Source organism: Babylonia areolata, chromosome 9, assembly GCF_041734735.1.
Source record: "Babylonia areolata isolate BAREFJ2019XMU chromosome 9, ASM4173473v1, whole genome shotgun sequence".
NCBI lineage: Eukaryota > Metazoa > Mollusca > Gastropoda > Neogastropoda > Buccinidae > Babylonia > Babylonia areolata.
This window is the reverse complement of record NC_134884.1, coordinates 29,449,370-29,470,209: the sequence shown is the minus strand read 5'-3', so window position 1 is coordinate 29,470,209 and position 20,840 is coordinate 29,449,370. Positions and strand designations below refer to the sequence as shown.

General features: G+C 42.3%; 1 protein-coding gene across 1 annotated transcript; it reads right to left on the bottom strand.

Moving 5' to 3' along the window:
* Window positions 1–1,561: 1,561 nt before the first annotated feature.
* LOC143285370 (leucine-rich repeat-containing protein 69-like) lies at window positions 1,562–17,108 on the bottom strand. Its single transcript, XM_076592587.1, is given in 10 exon segments — window positions 1,562–2,569; window positions 3,047–3,182; window positions 4,581–4,621; window positions 5,804–5,905; window positions 7,471–7,542; window positions 8,660–8,855; window positions 10,030–10,108; window positions 12,801–12,927; window positions 16,933–17,084; window positions 17,087–17,108. Coding segments are annotated over 10 exon segments (1,038 nt in total). The 3' UTR covers window positions 1,562–2,458.
* Window positions 17,109–20,840: the final 3,732 nt, after the last annotated feature.

The window sequence follows — 20,840 nt, the reverse complement described above, 5'->3', positions numbered from 1 at the left end:
TCACATCACATGATTATACGGCTTAACTCAATAGAAAATAATGCTTTTTTTGTAATGCTTTTTAAAAAAAAATGAAACATGTTCCTGATGGAATGGATCAAAATTAGTGGTGTAGTCACCTCCCTGATTCTGTTTCAGATCGCTGCTTATGATTCTGAGATCTTCTTCAGTTGCTTGGATTCTGTGTTTAAAAATGAAACCGATCTGCCCCTGATGTTGGCTTGTGCCTGACCTGATGTGACTACAGCACTTCTCAGAAAACAGAGACCGTTCATAGCCAACATCCCTCTTTTTCGTGATGATTTCTAAGACTTCCCTGGTCTTTTCTTCCTGACACAGCTTACTTCTTTCTTCATCTATCTCCTAGTATCATGTAGAGTGTTTACAGGAGAAAGAGCTGACAGTCAGCAATGAGGCTAAAGGCTCTGAGAGGTTGGGTGCTGTGTGTTTCTCTGGCTGATGCAGCATGTTTAAAAAATCACCAGCATTTTGCTTTCCATCTGTGAGATTTGCTGTCTGGCCTGGTGGAGGCCTGATCAGAGTACTGGCTTCATGTGAAGGTCAGGCATTGGCTCCCCCCCCCCCAGCCCCCCTAGTCCACCTTTTCAAAAAATTCAAACAGCAGACGTGTTGAAATATATATGGATCAGTCTGCCCACTTTAACAACTCCTTCAAACTGAAATTTGCAGTTCCAGTTCCTTGCAATGTCCACTCTCAGTGCCGTCCCTGTGATGTTTATGATGCCTTTTCAGCTTTGCCACATAACATCTTGTGGCTCTGGATGTCGATCAGTGTGGTTACATTCCCCATGAATCATGTGACAACATATCTGGACATTTCTTATTGTTTCTGTGGTTGTTTTGTTTTTTGCAATAAAGTAGAAAAGATGTGGATATTTTGAGAAAAATCAACACAGCCTTATAAATCATGAAAAAGAGAAACTTGAGGCTTTGACTGATGCTCCTGCATCATTGAATGGATGAGGCAGTCAAAACGGTCTTGACAGCCTTCAAGACAGCCTTCTAAATCACGAAAAGAGAAACATTATTTAACAAGAATCTGTTGAGCACTCACAACCCCCCTCTCCCCACTCCGCTCATCAACCAGGAAGTGCTGACACGATGCAGACGGGCGCAATAGCCGAGTGGTCAAAGCGTTGGACTTTCAATCTGAGGGTCCCGGGTTCGAATCACGGTGACGGCGCCTGGTGGGTAAAGGGTGGAGATTTTTACGATCTCCCAGGTCAACATATGTGCAGACCTGCTAGTGCCTGAACCCCCTTCGTGTGTATATGCAAGCAGAACATCAAATACGCACGTTAAAGATCCTGTAATCCATGTCAGCGTTCGGTGGGTTATAGAAACAAGAACATACCCAGCATGCACACCCCCAAAAACGGAGTATGGCTGCCTACATGGCGGGGTAAAAACGGTCATACACGTAAAAGCCCACTCGTGTGCATACGAGTGAACGCAGAAGAAGCTGACACGATGCGACAGACTGCTGCAGGCACAGCTGATAGAACATCAAAGCATCACGCCTGAAGGAGACTGTGAGACAAAGATCGAGAGATTTGACAGCAGGGACCTGATGCAGATTCTGAGGGATAACAGTGACATAAATCCATTCCAATCTAATGCTGTTTCAAAAAGAAAGGAAGAAAGAAAAGCCAGAAACATAACTCATTTTCTGGATCCATTTCTTTTAGAATGCTGAAAATGTTCTCGGAAGTGGGCACACACACACACACACGCACACACACACACACATACACACACACACACACAGAGTGTCATCCTCGTCATTACCATTTGTAAACAACAGGAGTATGCCATTAAAAAAACAACAAAGGTACCAACAACAAAAAATAACAAGGGCAATAAAAACAAAAAAAAGTAACAAGCTCAATAATAACAACAAAAACAAAATATATACATGAAATATCAGAACAAGAGGAATAATGCACAGTCAGTAGACAGAAGATTCCTTGAAGGCCACAAAAACTGATAAATCATATGCAGTCATATAAAGCAGAACCATACCAGTTGGCTTCAAAGTCCCTCATAAAGACTGATGTTGCCAAATGTTTTTTTGTGTCACACATGGTCTGATAATGTAATTACAGGCCTCTGTTCTCTGTGAAATGTTTCAACACAGCTGGAGTTCATATCTAAAAAAACCCAAAAAACCAAAACAAAACAGAAAAAAATCAAGGAGGGGGGGAGATGAATAATTTTTTAATGATGTTTGGTATCTTGTGTTCAATTTTTCCTTTCTGATATTTACACATGTGTTCATTTGTAAACCCCTTGGGCTTATTTTCAAGATTCGGCGTAAATGCTCATAACAATAATGATAATAATAATCATAATAATAATGATGATAATGAGTTCTAGGGCAAGGCAACACCGTAAAAATCATGGCCTTTGGAGTTGAAACACAAAAACAAGATGAGCTCTAGGGGAAGGCAACGCCGTAATAGTCATGGCCTTCGGAGTTGAAACACTTGTAGGAGCACAGCAAGGCACGCACAGGAACCTTCCCTCCCATGTTGCCCAGGTTCATCCGCTGTCGGAACAAAAAATCACTGGGGCATTGCTTGGCAGTACTGTCGTCATTTTTCTTGCTCTTTATATAAAGAGAAGGTTGCATTTCCACACTGTGTCACTGTCCTTGCTTTCCATATAAAGAGAAAGGTGCGTGGTAATCCTGTGTCACTGTCTTTGTTTTCTCTATAAAGAGAAAGGTGCTTGGCAATACTGTCGTCATTTTTCTTGCTTTCTATATAAAGAGAAAGTTGCATTTCCACACTGTGTCACTGTCCTTGCTTTCTATATAAAGAGAAAGGTGTGTGTGTGTGTGCGCACGTGTGTGTGTGTGTGAGTGTGTGTGTGTGTGCGTGTGCATGTGTGTGTGTGTGTGTGTGTGAGAGAGAGAGAGGGAGAGAGTGTGTGTGTGAGTGTGTGTGTGTGTGTGAGTGTGTGTGTGCATGCGTGTGCGCATGTGTGTGTGAGTGTGTGTGTATGTGTGTGTGTCCATGCTCACCCTGGCATCCAGGAAGTGAACACACTCCAGCCAGGTGTTGAGGAAGGCCTCCCCACACACAGCACACTTGCTGCACTGGGCCAGCATGTCTCTCAGCTGGGGGTAGTGCCGGATCGCCTTACGCAAGTACGAGTATCTGCAAAACAGCAATGCACTGTATACATGCTACCCGATAAGACTGCCAGAAGCTGCAGCCCTAAAGAATCACTGGTCCCAAAACCTGGTTTGGTCGTGGGGGTGCTGCAGTGCTGAATGCATCACCAACATTCTCCAGTTCTATGGCCTGAGTTCGTGTTCTGTTCTTCATGCAGCGTGTCCAGGGCAAGTCAAATCTACCAGAGCCCATCCCTCTCCAGATCAGATTTTCTTGTCGGGTTACTCTCCACATTCACATGGTTACCACCAGTAGCAGAAGAGAACCTCTGACCTGACTTTGCATCATAAAAGGTATACTGAGAAAAAAAAATATTCAAAAAAGACTAATATAATAATAATAATTTCCAGCAGTAATCATCTTCTGCAGGTATGAATATCTTCAACAAATGCTATGTATACATGCAGTCTGAGGGACAACAGTTTCAACCATAATGATGCACTAAGAAAAAAAAAACATGTTAAAACAAACAAATACATTTCCAGCATTAAAATGCAAAAAACAAACAACACAAAACAAACAAACCCCAAACAACCCAAAAACAAGCACCACCAAACTAAAAAACAACAACCAAAAACAAAAAAACAAAAAAAGAAAAGAAAAACAAACAAAACTCATCAGCTTTTGGTGAAGGTACATGCATTCAAAAAACATGACTATTACAAATCAGAAAGCAAAGTTACTCTGTTCACTTTATAGAACCATTTTGCTCATCACTTCCTTGCTCATCTTTCAAAAAACAATTTCATTTTTCTCACACACAAAAGCATACTGAAACACCAGGAATATCATGTTAGTTAAACTTATTCTTTTTCCATAAAATACTGTAACAGTAACGAATGTAAATAAATGAAACCATTTCTGGGATAATTTTGCTGCTGAGGTGAGACATTTCAAGAATTAACTCACTCAGTACGGCCAGTCCTCTCTTCTCCTCTACACAGACCCCTCGGATGTCCAGTGGGTGTCTGAATGACCCAACCTTTAGCTTCCGTCGTCAGAATTGTGGTATTCTTTGTCAACATTCACCTCTTCAGTATAAGAGCCTACCGCCTGCAATATTTTGATGATGGTAACTGGGGTGAAACGCTGTTAACGTCGTCTCTTTCGCCGTTCGTACGGAGGGAGTTAAGAGGGAAAGAGTGAGAGAAAAAGAGAGATGAAATGAAAATTTATTTCACTGAGGCAACGAGAGAAGCACATGTATATATGCTTCCCCCCAAAAAAAAAAAACCAATCCTGGGGAAAGAGAGAGAGAGAGAGAGAGAGAGTGAGAGAGAGAGAGAGAGGGGCAAAAGCTATACAGACAGACAGACAGACAGAGAAACAGACCAGAAAACAAACTGATACACTATGAATGTTGATACCACAATGGATTACCTGTCACGAAGACCTTTCATGACACTGCGAGCCACAATTTCCTGGAAAAAGATACATGGCAGTCAATCATTTGTAATATACCAAATATACACTCATAGAAATGCACACACATGCATGCATACGCATACACACACACACACATACCATCTATGTCTCTCTCTCTCTTGATTGTTAAAGTTTGTGTGTTCATTCTGCCTTCCTATGTGTATCTACAGGACACAGTGACAAACCTTTAGTCTACGGAACTCGTCTTGCTGCAGAGAGTGGACAGGTAAATGCTCTCTGTCTGTCTCTCTGTCATACACACACACACACACACATACACACATACAAGTATGCGCACATACACATACACACACACATACAAACACAAACACTACTTCACAAACACACACACACACAAACACTAGCACACACACATCATACACACCACACACAACCCCTCCCCATCCCCCCACACACAAACACACACACATAACACCTCCCCCCCATTCTCCCCTCCTTCCACACACACTTTAAGACACACTGACAGACCTTGAGAGCCAGCACCTCCTCCTCCTGCAGGGAGTGGACAGGCACACCACCCACACCCACACCCACACACACCACACACAAACACACACATCACACACACACACCCCACCCCACTCCTACACACACACTGACAGACCTTCAGAGCCAGCACCTCCTCCTCCTGCAGGGAGTGGACAGGCACACCACACACACACACACACACACACACCCCACACCCCACTCCTACAGACACACTGACAGACTTTCAGAGCCAGCACCTCCTCCTCCTGCAGGGAGTGGACAGGCACACCACACACACACACACACACACACACACACACACACACACACCACACCCCACTCCTACAGACACACTGACAGACCTTGAGAGCCAGCACCTCCTCCTCCTGCAGGGAGTGGACAGGCACACCACCCACACCCACACACACCACACACACACACACATATCACACACACACACACCCCACCCCACTCCTACACACACACTGACAGACCTTCAGAGCCAGCACCTCCTCCTCCTGCAGGGAGTGGACAGGCACACACACACACACACACTCCACCCCTACACACACACTGACAGATCCTGAGAGCCAGCACCTCCTCCTCCTGCAGGGAGTGGACAGGCACACCACACACACACACACACACACACACCACCACACCCCACTCCTACAGACACACTGACAGACCTTGAGAGCCAGCACCTCCTCCTCCTGCAGGGAGTGGACAGGCAGGTGCTGCAGCAAGGGGTTCTCCTCACAGTGCAGCTCCTTCAGGGGCAGGCTGGACAGCTGATGATAACAATAACAAGGATGATAATAACAATAACAATTGACATTTATACAGTGCGTTTCTCCAGAAATACTGCTCAAAGCGCTTTACATTTCTGGACAGGTAATAATAATCATCATCATAATAATGGAAATTTATATAGCGCGTTTCTCCAGGAATACTGCTCAAAGCGCTTTGCATTTCGTTCCCCGCTCCCCCATCAATTCTCCTCTCCATCCCCACCACCACCACCACCCACACACAGAAGGAAGCATGTGCCAGGAACTACTCATGCAACTGAACATTGGAAACCACCCACCCACCCATGACGCCCTCCAGAAAACGCATCCCTGCACATGTACTCAGGCACACACACAAATGCATGGACTTTCGCCAGCACCCAGCCACACACACTCGGTAAACAGCCTCCCCACAAAACAAACCCACTCAAACACACAAAAACGTAATTTGTTCGTTCTTTAGTTTAACGTCTTTTCACTGTAAGTGATATTAGACGAGGGAAGGAAAAAAATCGAGTGGGAGGAGGGGGAAGGGGGGGTGGGGGTGGGGGGGGGGGGGGGAATTACTGTGTACGCATACGAGTAAGTGAAAGTGTGTGTGTGTGTGTGTGTGTGAAAATTATTGATTTAAGTTTTGTTTAAAAAATAAACAAAAAAACACAACAATATAACATATTTCTAATGAAAAACTAATAACTATAACAGCGAACCAATTGGACTATTTAACAAGGAGTTGAAAAAGTCATACATTAGCAATGGACTGCTGAAGATCGTCAACACTGAAGATGATTTCAGTTCAGGGATTTGAGACTTTAACATATCGCAAGTTCTCAGCTGTGAACGCATTGGATTGACGAAGAGCTGTTGTCATGTTTTTACGTCATGTTTATATTTATCTGGATGATGTGGATTTTACTTAAAACTTCTGCCATGGACAATTCTCTTGTTGCCGTGGGTTCTTTCGTGCATAAGTCAAGATAAAATGTCACCAACCACTTATTTTGATTATCTAATATTTAAAGGGTTGAAGACTAAAGGCCTTGTAACCTTTAACAGCCATAGGTGCAGTGAAATCAGGTACCCATTCACAGTGAAATCAGGTACCCATTCACAGTGAAATCAGGTACCCATTCACACTTGGGCAGAGGAGGAAAATCAGAGTTGAATGCCTTTTCTAAGGCAACAACACTGTGCAGAAACGCAGCCTCAAAGCCTGATCCCTGATGAACACTGGATCAGAAGTCCAATGTCTATCAGAATCTGCCACAGCACCTCAGAGTCAATTATCAGACTTTCCAAACAGCCATCTTCTGAAACTGGAAAACACGTCCACATCCACACGCATACTTACTCACATGTGCAAACAAAGAATTTTATTTTTCTGTCTCCAGCAGTTTCATTTTTACACCTTCTCATCATTCAATGCCTTATAAGAGTGTAACAACATCAAATTAAAGAATGAACATGTCTGACAGAGGAGGGCCTTCTCATCCCCACCCCACCCCTCCTTCCCCATATATAACACATTCTGCAAAGAGTTTAAGACTCTCACACCGACTCCATACCTCTGTTGGAAATATCCTGAGCTCATTTGCGGCCACATCCATTATCCTGAGCTTGTAACATTTCCCTATGCCCTGGAAACAGATAAGATTAAACATTAGCAAATATTTTCCAGTACACTGAAACAATGAAAACATTGGGGAAAAACTAGCCACTACTATTCTGAGGTGCATTTCTTTTTTTTAAGATGCAAGAACAGAGGAAAACAACAACAACAACAAAACAACTAAAAAGCACAGAAATATGAACACCTGAAAGGAATCTGTATTTCTGATTTCTTCTTTTTCCAAAAGGTGAGATACAAGAGAAGGGATTAGCTGTATCTATCCAAAAAAAAAAAAAAGTTTGCATGTATTTATTAATTTGATTACTCAACTGTTTGGAGTGAACAGAATATTTTGTTAAACATTTGCAAATGCAAGATGGTACACCTTCCCCTATTAATTTTATCTTTTCAAAATTTACAGATCTAGTTACTTGTTTTAGTATCTGATTGGGAGGCCTTGGTGTTTAATTTGTAAAATATCTGTTGCGGTAAAAATGATTTCCTTCTGTATCTATTTATGTTTATTTCCATAAAAGATTGTAATTCCTGGCATCCTTCACATATGTAAATAAGTTTTCATTTCAAAGGTGTTGTCAGAACTGTGCTTGCTTTCCTCTAATATTTCATTTAACTGCTTGTAAACAAAGCTGATTTCAGCAACAACAACAAATCCCTCCCACCAAGAACTATACCCACACCAAAAACAAAACAAAACAAAAGAAAAAATCCAACAACAACAACCAAAAACAAAAAAAAAGGATCAGTTTGATGGTGGTGTCAAAGTGTGCGGACTGATCCATATATGCTACACCATATCTGTGGTTGAAAAGTAACATCCCCCCACATCCACCCCCCCCCCCCCCAAAAAAAAAGAAAAAAGAAAAAAAAAGGTGAATCAATAACCCAAAACAAAAAATCAGTTTGAATGAGGTATCAAAGCGTGCAGACTGATCCATATATGCTATACCATACCTACGGTTAAAAAATAACACCCTCTAAACCCGCAAACAAAAAGAAAAAAAAAAAGAAAAAGAAAAAAACACAAAACACACACACACACAATCCCACCAAAAAATAAACAAAAAACCCAACCACCCTGAGCATCTCCAGAGCTGGCAAACGCCTGCAGGGGAGACAATTATTACCTCCGGCAGTTCCCTGATCTTGTTCTTCTGAAGGTGCAGCCTCTCCAGGTTGGTGAGATAGCCAAACTCTAAGGGCAGGGAGGTCAGCTGGTTGCCTGCGGCGTGGAACTCCTGCAGGGTGGTCAGGGCGCAGAACTCCACCGGCAGCTCTCGCAGCTGGTTGTTGTCCACACTCAAAAACTGGATGCTGTACAGGCTGCAGAATGCATACAACAGGTAAATGTCGATTGTTAAGACCCCACAAGTGTCAAGTTCTGTGCAAACACCTATGCTTAGCAGTTCTAGACTTTCCACAGCTGGTTGTTAACCACGCTCAGAAACTAGATGATGTACAGGCTGCGGAATACATACAACAGGATAGGATAAATGTTGACTGTTATGACCCTACAAGTGTAAAGTTTTGTGCAAGCACTTATGCTTTGCAGTTCTAGACTTTCCCAACATCCCTCATAGCGAGCAGCTGATTTGAAAGAGAGTACTATCAAAGAAAGATTGCCAGAGGAGAGCGGTCTTCCTCCCTCCTTGCATGTATGAGAGCGCTTACGATTTCTCTATTTGTAGCCTCAGTAGGATATATTATCTTGTAAAATGATTCTGCAGGAGTTGAGTGTATGTCATTTTGAATGTGGACATGTATACAAAAATGATATAAATCTCCCTTGTTGGTAAAATCAACTATCAGCTTTTGCAATTAAACCAAATCAAATCATATGTTGCTTAAAGCCCAGCTGATCGTAAAGGTGTCATTTCAGGGCAGAATACCGGTCAGTTCTTAAAACCAGTGTTGAAAAAATGTTGGTGTACTACGATCTGGCCTGAAGAAAGACAAAAGGATTTTCTTTTGATTTTTTTGTTGTTGTTGTTGTTGTTGTTGAAAAAGTCCACTTGAATGTAGTTCATGGGTGTGTTTGGAGGCTTTTCTTAACAAAAACCAAAATGAAACACAGAAGAAGAATATCAGTTAAAATATTTAACTATCCTCAAAACATTCAAAACTGCATAAACACACACAAAAAACATGCTCACACATACATGTACACGCAAGCACACACACACACACACACACACACACACACACCACATACAAATGCACATATATACACAAACTTACTATCATTTAATGTGGAATATTTTAAAACTGAATACTATTTCTACTCTTGCTACAACCACTGCAGCTACTTCTACTACTACTACTACTGCTACTATTACAACTACAACACACACACACACACACACACACACACACACACACACACACACACAAACACACACCAGATACCACGTAAAGTAGAGAGATGTAAAATTGAAACAAACACATGCACACAAATATTTAAAATATCATATTACAAAAATGAAACAGTCTTATGTACTTGCAAATTTCCGGAGGTAAAAACTGTAATTTGTTGTCATTCAGGTTCAGGAATGATAAGTTCTTGAATCCAAATCCATCTGCAAATAAAATTGCAAAGCATCAGTAACTAAGTTACACCAGCTACAAACACTGGGGAATGAGGGGTGGAGGGAGGAAGGGAGAGAGAGAAAGAAAGAGAGAGAGAGAAAGAGATTCCCCAGATTCTCAGATGGTTTAATGTTCATAAGTCATCAGGCTCCTAACATTGTCAATAATAACAGACAGTATTCTAGTAAATTACAATTTTGCTTGGACTCTGAATTACACAATCCTACAATTTACTTGGCTGACATGTGGATAAGTCACACACACACACACACACACACACACACACACACACACACACACACACACACTCACTCACTCACTCTCACACACTCACAAACACACACACACAAATACACACCGCGCACGCATCCTTCATTTGAATTGAGTTGTGGCCTGCGGCTCACACCTGTACTGCATGTGTATGGATATTCGTCTAGAACAGGAACAGCAAATAATCAGTTGCTTAGCTCCATCAATATGTCACGCTTTTCCTCAGCGTAAAATACAAACTGGACCAGATTATGCATTGACATTACCTCAGGGCATTGCATTAAATCACTGAATTGCTCTTCATTAATTGTGTTTGATCCAAAATAATGATCCCGCAATTCTTTGTAGCATGGACAAATACAAATAAAATGTACTTCATTTTCTATTTGATCTTTGCAAAAACTACATAAAATCCTTAATGTATTGTCTTGAACAAATCGAAAAGCGTTTGTGTTGAGAGGAAGAACACCCATTCTGAGTTTTGCGATCATATCTCTAAAACGTTTTATTCTAATATTATCTATGTAAGGTTCAGGGAAAAAATTTTACTTGAAAGTTGAAACTTGAATACAGCGAAAATCTCTGTTAATTGCTGTTGTCCAGTCGTCAATAAAGTTTGCAATGAGTCGATCTCTTAACAACGAGAGGAAAGATTGTTCATTCCCAACACCCAAAACCACATTTCTGGAGTATGTCTCTGAGTTTCGATGCCCAACACAATTTTCTGTTTTCCTCCATATTAACTTGCATTAGATAAGCTTGTTTGGGCAGTCTGCTAATATTCATATGTAATAATTTTAACCACTATCTACCCAGCTCTCCATATACACATTTATTTGGTGTCTTTGCTGAAACATTTAAGAATCTTTAGCATGGCTGGGTGTGCACCTTTTCAATTGAGTCTACTGCCTCTAGACCCCACATTTCTGACCCATATAATAGGACTGGCTGAACCTAGGCATAAAAAATTTTGAAGTAGCACTGCCTCGTCATCTCATTGAGATTTCGGAGGACACGGGCACAGTCATATACAGCTTTCTTTCCTTTCGTTACAAGGGATCGCACTCCCTGTACATTACTCAACATTGTCGTGAACGTATATCCTAGGTAAGTGTAACTGCTAACCACTTCTAGATCAGCACCATCCAAGAACCATTTCTCATTTTTCCCTAGGTAACCCCCCCTTTCTGAATACCATAACTTTAGATTTTTCTGCATTTATTTTCAAAAACCTTTCTTTACATAATGCACTAAGATGGTTTAACTGGTTCTGCAGACCCCAGGGTGTCCTTGATAAAAGAGTTAAATCATCTGCAAACAATAAAAGGAACAGTTCGATCAGACCTGGCTGAAGTTGTATTCCATGTTTTCCTACCTCTTCTAGAGCTACAGCTATTTCATTTATGAATAAGGAGAAAAGTGTAGGACTTAAAATGCACGCCTGCTTAACACCTAAAGGACAACCAAAAAGATCTGTCATTTCCTCATTGACACGAATACATGATGAAACTGAAGAATACATAGCTCTTAAAGCATGGAGAGAGAGAGAGAGAGAGAGAGAGAGAGAGAGAGAGAGAGAGAGAGAGAGAGAGAGAGAGAGAGAGACAGACAGACAGACAGACAGAGAGTATGAGAGAGAGAATTCAACTGAAAATAATGTAGTGCAATACAGTACAATTCTGTATAATACAGTTCAAAACAACACAATAAATGTGGTAATAAGGAATAGTGTAACAAAGCAATGCGGTGGTTTTCAATACTGCAGCACCATAACAAAAACAGAACAAAAACCGAAACCAAAAGAAGACCAAACCAGACGACACAATGTTCATCATTACGCAACTAGAAACATCCCATTACACAGTAGCACAACTTACTGCAACATTGTTTTTCACTTTTTAAACTATATACAGACTGATGATCCTCATTGTATTGATGCTCATTAATTGTCAGAGACAAAACAATTAGGAGTAAATATCCCATATAATTAGATGGGAAAGTGGCAGGGTAGTTAGATGAATCAGAACAATGTGTAGATTGATGAGTGACAATGAGGTATACATACTGAGACAAACACGGGTGATTTTTTTTATGAGTGAGAATGAGGTATATATACTGAGGCAAGGAGGGATTTTCTGAGGAGTGAAAATGATCAAGGTATACGTACTGAGAAAATGAGAGGGATTTTTTGAGGAGTGAGAATGAGGTATATGTACTGAGACAAGGAGGGGGGGGATTTTTTGATGAGCGAGAATGAGGTACACTTACTGAGACAAGGATTGAGGAGGAATTTTTTGATGAGTATGAGGTATATGTACTGAGACGAGGAGGGATTTTTTTATGAGTGAGAATGAGGTATACATACGGAGACGAGAAGGGATTTTTTGATCAATGAGAATGAGGTATACGTACTGAGACAAGGAGGAGGGATTTCTGAAATTTTGTTTCTGAACAGGTGGACCTTTTCCAGATTGTGGAGGTGCTGCAGCAGCTGTGGAAACTCTTCCAGTTCATTGTTCCCCAAGTTTAACACCTGAAGCTGAGCAAATGGAAAGTGATACATGTGAAAGAACGTTTAATACGTGTGTGTGTGTGTGTGTGTTTGTATGTAGTGTGTGTGTGTGTGTGTGTGTGTGTATGTGCACGTGTGTGTGTGTGTGTGTGTGTGTGTGTGTGTGTGTGTGTACACATTTCTTTTCAGATTCTAACTTCAAACACACATACTTCAGGAATGGGCTATATGCATCTTTTACGCATACAGTAAACTCTTACTGGGATCTTCTCTTTTTTTCTTTCTTTCTTCTTCTTCTTTTTTTTTTTTTTTGCACTACATTGTATGTCATCATGGAAAATTAAGTGTTTCATAAATATCAGAAAACTGGTTTATTCTGACTAACAGAGATTCAAGGAGACCTTTCCTGATCTCAACACACGCCTCTGATAATTTACTGAGATAGGCTTGATATTGGTTAAAAAACAACAACAAAAAAAACAAACAATACACGATAACATTGGTCAATTCCGTACATTCCATGCAGAATTGATTCATCATCAAGGCACCTGAACACATGCCTTCGAGCATCATATATTACCTCCGGCACTCTAGAACAAACAAAGCAGGCACCCATAAAATACATATGTATAATCACACTTTAGATAATTTTGTTTTTCAAACAGTTTTGAAACAAGAAGTGAATATACTTATTCCTGTCTGAGGAAATCAAGAACTCTGAATTCTTGCCAACCCAACATGGGTATAAAGAATACCGGAATGACAGGAATAGGGATGGAGGAGGGGTTATGATCCTGATCAAAGACTGCTACAACAGTACCCGCGAGAAAGAACTAGAGACCAACTGCGAAGTAGTTTGGGCAAAACTGAAACTGAAAGGTCAATGCTCCCTGTATGTCTGCGCATACTACAGACCTGATGTCTCCCACAAGGCCAGTCTCCAGGAATTTGAAATCTCAGTTCAGAGAGCTGCTGGCATGTCAAATGCGATGCTATTGATAGGAGGGGGCTTGAATTTCCTGGGGTGGGACTGGAAAACGATGACTTTGAAGCCGCAAACCAAGTATGTTGAGCTGCACAGACAACTCGTTCAAATCATTGACGACAACGGTCTGGAACAGATGGTGACAGTCCCTACAAGAGGTGAAAACACATTGGACATTATTATAACCAACGGCCCACAACTCATCTCACGAGTCGAAACCATGCCACCCCTGTCTGATCATGATGTAGTTTATGCAGAGCTGAAAATTGCCCCCCCCTCCCCCCCCGCGGAAGAAACCAGTAGAACGAACCATCACCCTCTACAAAAAGGCAGACTGGGATAACATGAAGCAAGCTGTGGAGAAAATAAGGGAAGAAGTGGATGGAATGAAGGACACTGCGAGCACTGAGAGCCTGTGGACTCACTTCAAGACAGCGCTACTCGATGCAGCCCAGACCCACATACCATCCAAGAAATCCCGACCCAACTACAGCCAGCCATGGATTACTCCCGAGCTGCGCCGTCTGATAAACCGCCGCAACCGAGTCTACAAGAAGTGGAAGAAGGGAGGCGGTGAAGACCTCAAAGCTGAGGCTAGAGCCAGAAGACGTGAAGCCCAAAGACGCCTGCGCCAGAGCTTATTGGACCACATCAACACCACCCTGTCAGAGGAACCCACTGACCATACACCAAAGTACAAAAGATTCTGGAGCTATATCAAAAACCAGAAATCTGCCAACGTCGGTGTAGCCCCTCTGAAGGTGAATGGCCAGCTGGTAATGGATCCCAGAGAAAAGGCAGAAGCACTCAACAATCAATTCCAGTCCACATTCAGCGAGGGGAAGTCATACTCTCGAGAAGAATTTGGAAAGAAGTGCGAGATGGCTGATAGAGACTATCCTGTGCTGGACTCGGTGAACATTACGGAAGAAGGCGTAAGGCGACTGCTTGCGAAACTAGATTCTGCGAAAGCGAGTGGGCCTGACAACATCAGTGCTAGGCTTCGGAAAGAGCTATCCTCACCACCATCTACAGATCCTCTCTTGACTCCGGATGTGTGCCCACAGATTGGAAGACTGCTCTGGTGACACCTATCTTTAAAAAAGGGGAACATTATGCATAGCTTGCCTTGCAAAGAGTTCGAACACATCATAGTACACGCCACCATGACACATCTAGAACAGAATAAAATCCTGTGTCCTCAGCAACATGGCTTCAGACAGTAGAGGTCCTGTGAAACACAGCTCATCGAGCTAGTGGAAGAACTCACCTCAGACATGGCTTCTGGACGGCAAACAGATGTACTCATGCTAGACTTTGCCAAAGCGTTTGACAAAGTCAACCACTCACTAATGCTGCACAACTCCACAACTATGGCATACAAGGCAGGATCAACCAATGGATCTCCAGCTTCCTAGCCAATAGACGCCAAGCATTTGTAGTTGAGGGGGCTCAGTCAGATTTCGTTGACGTCAAGTCAGGAGTTCCACAGGGGACAGTCCTTGGACCATGTCTCTTCCTGGTCTTCATCAACGACCTTCCCGAAGAACTGACCTCAAAAACAAGGATGTTTGCCGATGACACTGCCATCTACCGCACAACAGCAACCATAGAAGACTACGCCCACCTACAAGATGATCTAGAACGCCTCCAGGTCTGGGAACAGAAATGGGAAATGGCCTTCAACCCAGGCAAATGTGCTACACTGAGAGTTACTCGCTGCAAAAGTTCTATCAGCGACAAATACGAGATGCATGGACACACGCTGGCAACAGTACAATCAGCGTCATACCTGGGGGTCACCCTGAGAACAGATCTAGAGTGGGCGGATCACACTGAAAACATCACAAAGAAAGCAAGCAAAGCCCTCGGATTCCTGAGACGAAATCTAAAAGTTGCTTCCAATGACCTGAGAGAAAAAGCATACCTAACCTTTGTTAGACCCTTGCTTGAATACTCCAGCTCAGTTTGGGACCCTCACAAGACAGGATGCATAAGAAAAATCGAAAACATCCAGAGAAGGGCAGCTAGATTCGTCTTGAACCGATATCATCGGCGTGCAAGCGTAACAGATATGCTTCAAAAGCTCAAGTGGCCATCTCTCCAGAAGCGACGGCCAGGCATCTAGAGTCACAATGCTCTACAAAATAGTCAATGACCTGGTGCAAATTAACAAAAGCATCTTGGTTAAACCAGCAGTGAGAGACAGGAGGTCACACGACCAGCAGTTCAAAAGGCTTGCAGACCAAAAGCAGCAATATAGACTCTATTCGTTCTTTCCACGAGCCATCCGCGAGTGGGATGAACTCCCAGCCCACATAGTAGAGGCAGACTCCTCCACCAGCGTCAAGAACAGGGTCTCCTCCCACCTCAACTGTGCCACTCTGGACAGCCTCGCAGCCGCGAGACTTCAGGAGTAGGCCCAAAACATGCTCACCAACCGTATCGTAATTGTATGAATGTGAGAGTGCCTGGTTAGGTAGGTAGTGGGTAGGGGGTGCTGGTAGGAGGGCACTGCGGTGGGGGGTGCCAGGAGCCGTCATTTGGATACCTGCCTGCCACTTCTTGCCGCCTCTGATCCAGTTAGCGGGCAGGAGGGAGTGTGTGAATGTGATTTGGAGCAAATGTTTTTTTTTTTTTTTTTCAGTTAGCAATCAGTGAAATAGATTTGGAACAAATGTTTTTTTTCGGCAGCCGGCTTGCGGAAACCCCCAAATCTGTAGCTAAATAATCAGAGAGTTTATTGTGGCCAGAGGAGCCATGATAGTGTAATGGGTAAGACAGTTTTCTTCTGACACGAACACGTGGGGTTCGAGTCCGATTAGGACTTTTCTTTCTTGTACAAATAGCGGTAAAAGGAAAAAGAAACAAGAAAAAGTGTATTGGACGTTTTTGATAAAAAAAGGACTTCGAGTACTAAGACCAGACTAAAGGCTGAAAAGCCTAAATATAGGTCTGCAACGATATCATATCATATCACACAACAGAAGAAGAAGAAGTGGAGACGCATGTTTTGCGCCACAAAGTGCTACGCACTTCAAAATTACCTGATATAAATGTGTTAGCTCTGGCGGAAGCTTTCTGATTTTGTTGTTCTTCAGATTGAGCTGGCAGATAAATTCTAACTTTCCAATGGCTTTTGGGATTCTGTCCAGGTGCTTGTTACACAGATTTAGCGTCTTCGGCTGTCCTTTCAAGCACGAACAAGAATGGCATCCGCCATATTGTTTATGTTGCCCAGGCATACGAGTGGAGCTTCGTATTTAGTTTCGAATATTATGTCCCTTTCCTCCAGAATATTACAGTTTTCGATGATAATGCTTGTGTTTATAACGTATGATATTGCTGTTGCATGGTTTGCTCGTTTGTTACTAGATAGTGTAATATACATCTATGTTTTGTGTTATTCGAAACTGAAAACAAAAGTGTGATGTTCCTTGCACACAATGACAACTTCGCAGCACACGCTCTTCTTTTTGAAGTCACCGTGGGCTCGAGATTTATAGACATGCAAAACTTTCATCAAAGTCGTGACTAATAACCGAAATTTAGCAGCTTGTTCACAGCGGCACCAGGCCATACAAATATTCGCCATTTCACGTGATGTATCACAATGCTCAGAATTCAGTTTCACTTTCAAGGGGGCGTCAACGTACGTAGGCGTGCGGACCGGCCCATATACACTACACCTAACCTGCCTTAACTAAAGAAAGGGTTAGGGATGGAGGACAGATGCCTGGTCCACAAATAAACCCAGCGTGCTGGTCAGGCCTTGAGAGCTAGCCACAGGCATTTAAGTGCCTATTGTGGGTTGTATCATGTATATGTACTGAAATTAAACATTGTCTGACTGATAAACATTATAACACATGAAACAGAATTCAGTACTGTTTGTTTGATTATAAACAACATAACCCTACAGGTTTTAGGAATATTTTCTACTTCAAGTGATGTACCAAAATGCTCTCAAATCAGTTCCGTTTAGTAATAACACAATCAGGAATGCCGGCTCACAAATCAGTTGAGCAACTGTTTAATTATAAACAATGCAATAATTACGATCATTTTTCTACTTCATGTGATGTACCTGAATGCTTACAAATCAGCACCGTTTAGTTATAAACAACACAATCAGGCCATATGAATATTTTCTACTTTATATGATGCACCTAAATGCTCACAAATCAACACTGTTTAGTTATAAACAACACTGACAATCAAGCCATACAAATACTTTCGACTACTTCATGTGATGTAACTACAAGTTCAAAATTCAATAGTGTTTAGTAATAAAGAACATAAACAAGACATACAAATATTTTCTACTTCATGTGATATAGATAAATGCTTATAATTTAGACCTGTTTATTGTTATAAACGACATAACCAGTCAACATGAATGAAAAAGAAATATTTTATTCTATACGAATATTTTCCACTTTATGTAACGTAACAAAATATCCAGAATCCAGAACTGTTTATTCATACGCAACACAACCAGGGCATGCGAATGTTGTCCAGCTCATATGATGTACCAATAATGCGCAGAATTCAGTTGTTTGGTAATGAGCACCGACCATAACCAGGCCATGCAAATATTTTCTACTTCATGCGATGTTGCTAAATGCACAGAATTCTATTTCTCATAAAGAACTAAATCTTTTATTCGTAATTAATGAAGAGTAATCTTTGTATGAGTTCATTACACGTATCTGAGGCAGAGGGAAATACTGAAAAAAAGAAGGTTGTGTGGATCAGTGAGTTAATGGAGAGATGGTTGCTTTATTTATAAAGCCCATTCATTGCCTCTCGGGAAAGAGAATACAATAACACAGTCACTGTGCCAGAACAGTGAATATTTTATTATGATAAAGTCAGCATGTGACGAGGACATTACAGATTACCAATGAAATGCTTTGAATAAATACATAGAGAGAGAAGGGGGAGGGGGGGAGAAGGAGAGAGAAGGGGTAGGACTTTTCTCAAAATGAAGTCCTTTTCACTTCTTACGACGTTTAGAAGTACTTGTACTCAGTTGGCTCTACATGTTATTAGTTTAATAAAACACTAAATTTTCATATCAACTTTAAAACTATAAAACTAGAATGAACATAAAAGAGAAAGTGAATCGACCGTGTCGTATCACATTCCCGGCGGGTGTAACTAAACCGTGACTTGTACATCTATCTGGATCTAGAGAAAACGGCTAAATGTTGCTGTGTGATTGCGGCGATAGCCACGTCTCCTTTACCGCGGACTTAAAAAGATTTTTTTATTTTATTGCCCTTAAAGATTTTTTGAATGCCCAAGATACACCAGAATAATATGACTTAAACAGCGTTCTCACTGCGAATACCACAACTGATTTATCACCCTTTACAAAAGTATGTTCAAATATTAAATTTTAGACCATTAGTAAAGGAGGCACGATCGTGTAATGGGTAAGACAGTTTCTTATAACCCGAACACGCGGGGTTCGAATCTGGTTAGAGATTTTTATTTTTATTTTTATAACCCGAAGCATTATATGGTGAAGATGCTGGGAAGGGTGGCTTTTGCAAGCACCTCCGTGTCTGGGGTCCTGTCTTGCCACTTGATGTTCAGTAGCTTCCTTAGGCATGTTGTGTGGAAGTGGTTCAGCTTCTTGGCATGTCGTTGGTACACTGTCCAAGTTTCGCAGGCGTACAGTAGTGTGGGGAGAACTACTGCTCTGTAGACCTTTAGTTTGGTCTCAAGACCAATGCCTCTTCTGTTCCAGACATTTGCATAGAGTCTACCAAAAGTTGCGCTTGCTCTTGCAATCCTGACGTTCACTTCATCGTCGATGGTCGCATTTCGTGACAGTGTGCTGCCAAGGTATGTGAACCGTTCCACCGCACTGAGTCTCTGACCGTTGGCTGTGATGTTGGGCACAACGTGGGGTTTCCCTGGGGCTGACTGATGGAGAACTTCAGTTTTCCTCGTGCTGATGGTAAGGCCGAAGTTCCTGCTGGCAGTGGCAAACTTGTCGACGCTGAGTTGCATGTCAGCTTCAGATCCAGCATTGAGGGCACAATCATCAGCAAACAAAAAGTCTCTGATGATGTCTGTCATGACCTTCGTTTTTGCTTGAAGCCTTCTGAGGTTAAACAGCTTGCCATCTGTTCGGTACTTTAGGCCGATTCCAACATCGCCATCTCTGAAGGCATCAGTAAGCATTGCAGAGAACATGAGGCTGAACAGTGTTGGAGCCAGGACGCTGCCTTGCTTGACACCATTTGTGACAGGAAAAGGAGCAGATGTTTCGCCATTGTCCTGGACTCGAGCCTGCATGCCTTCATGGAATTGGCTGACCAAGGAAATAAATTTCCGAGGGCATCCGTACTTGGCCATGATCTTCCACAGTCCCTCTCTACTCACGGTGTCAAAGGCCTTAGTGAGGTCGACATAGGTGGAGAACAGATCAGCATTTTGCTCCTGACATTTCTCTTGCAGCTGCCTTGCAGCAAACACCATGTCGGTGTCAAATGCCAGTCCCTACACTACTACTAATTGCGCTCAGCTGCTCGTAGTCTCCGCCATTTTGCTAATCGTGCTTGTGCGTGTGCGTGTGCGTGTGTGTGTGTGTGTGTGTGTGTGTGTGTGTGTGTGTGTGTGCGTGCGTGTGTGCTTCCCCCTCAACCCTCCTCACCCTTCCACCCACACACACAAAGTGCTAATCGTGTGTGTGTGTGTGTGTGTGTGTGTGTGTGTGTGTGTGTGTGTGTGTGTGTGTGTGTGTGTGTGAACGTATATAATTATGCGTGTACGCGCGCGCGCGCGCAACTGGAACACGAGTTATGTAGTACATAAAAAAGACATTGCGACCATTCTTCCTCAAACTTGGAATCTCTTTCATTTATTGCAAACAAAGGTTATTTTATTTTACAAAATTCAGGCAGTCTGCACACATGTTAGACGTTAACTCGAACGTGCT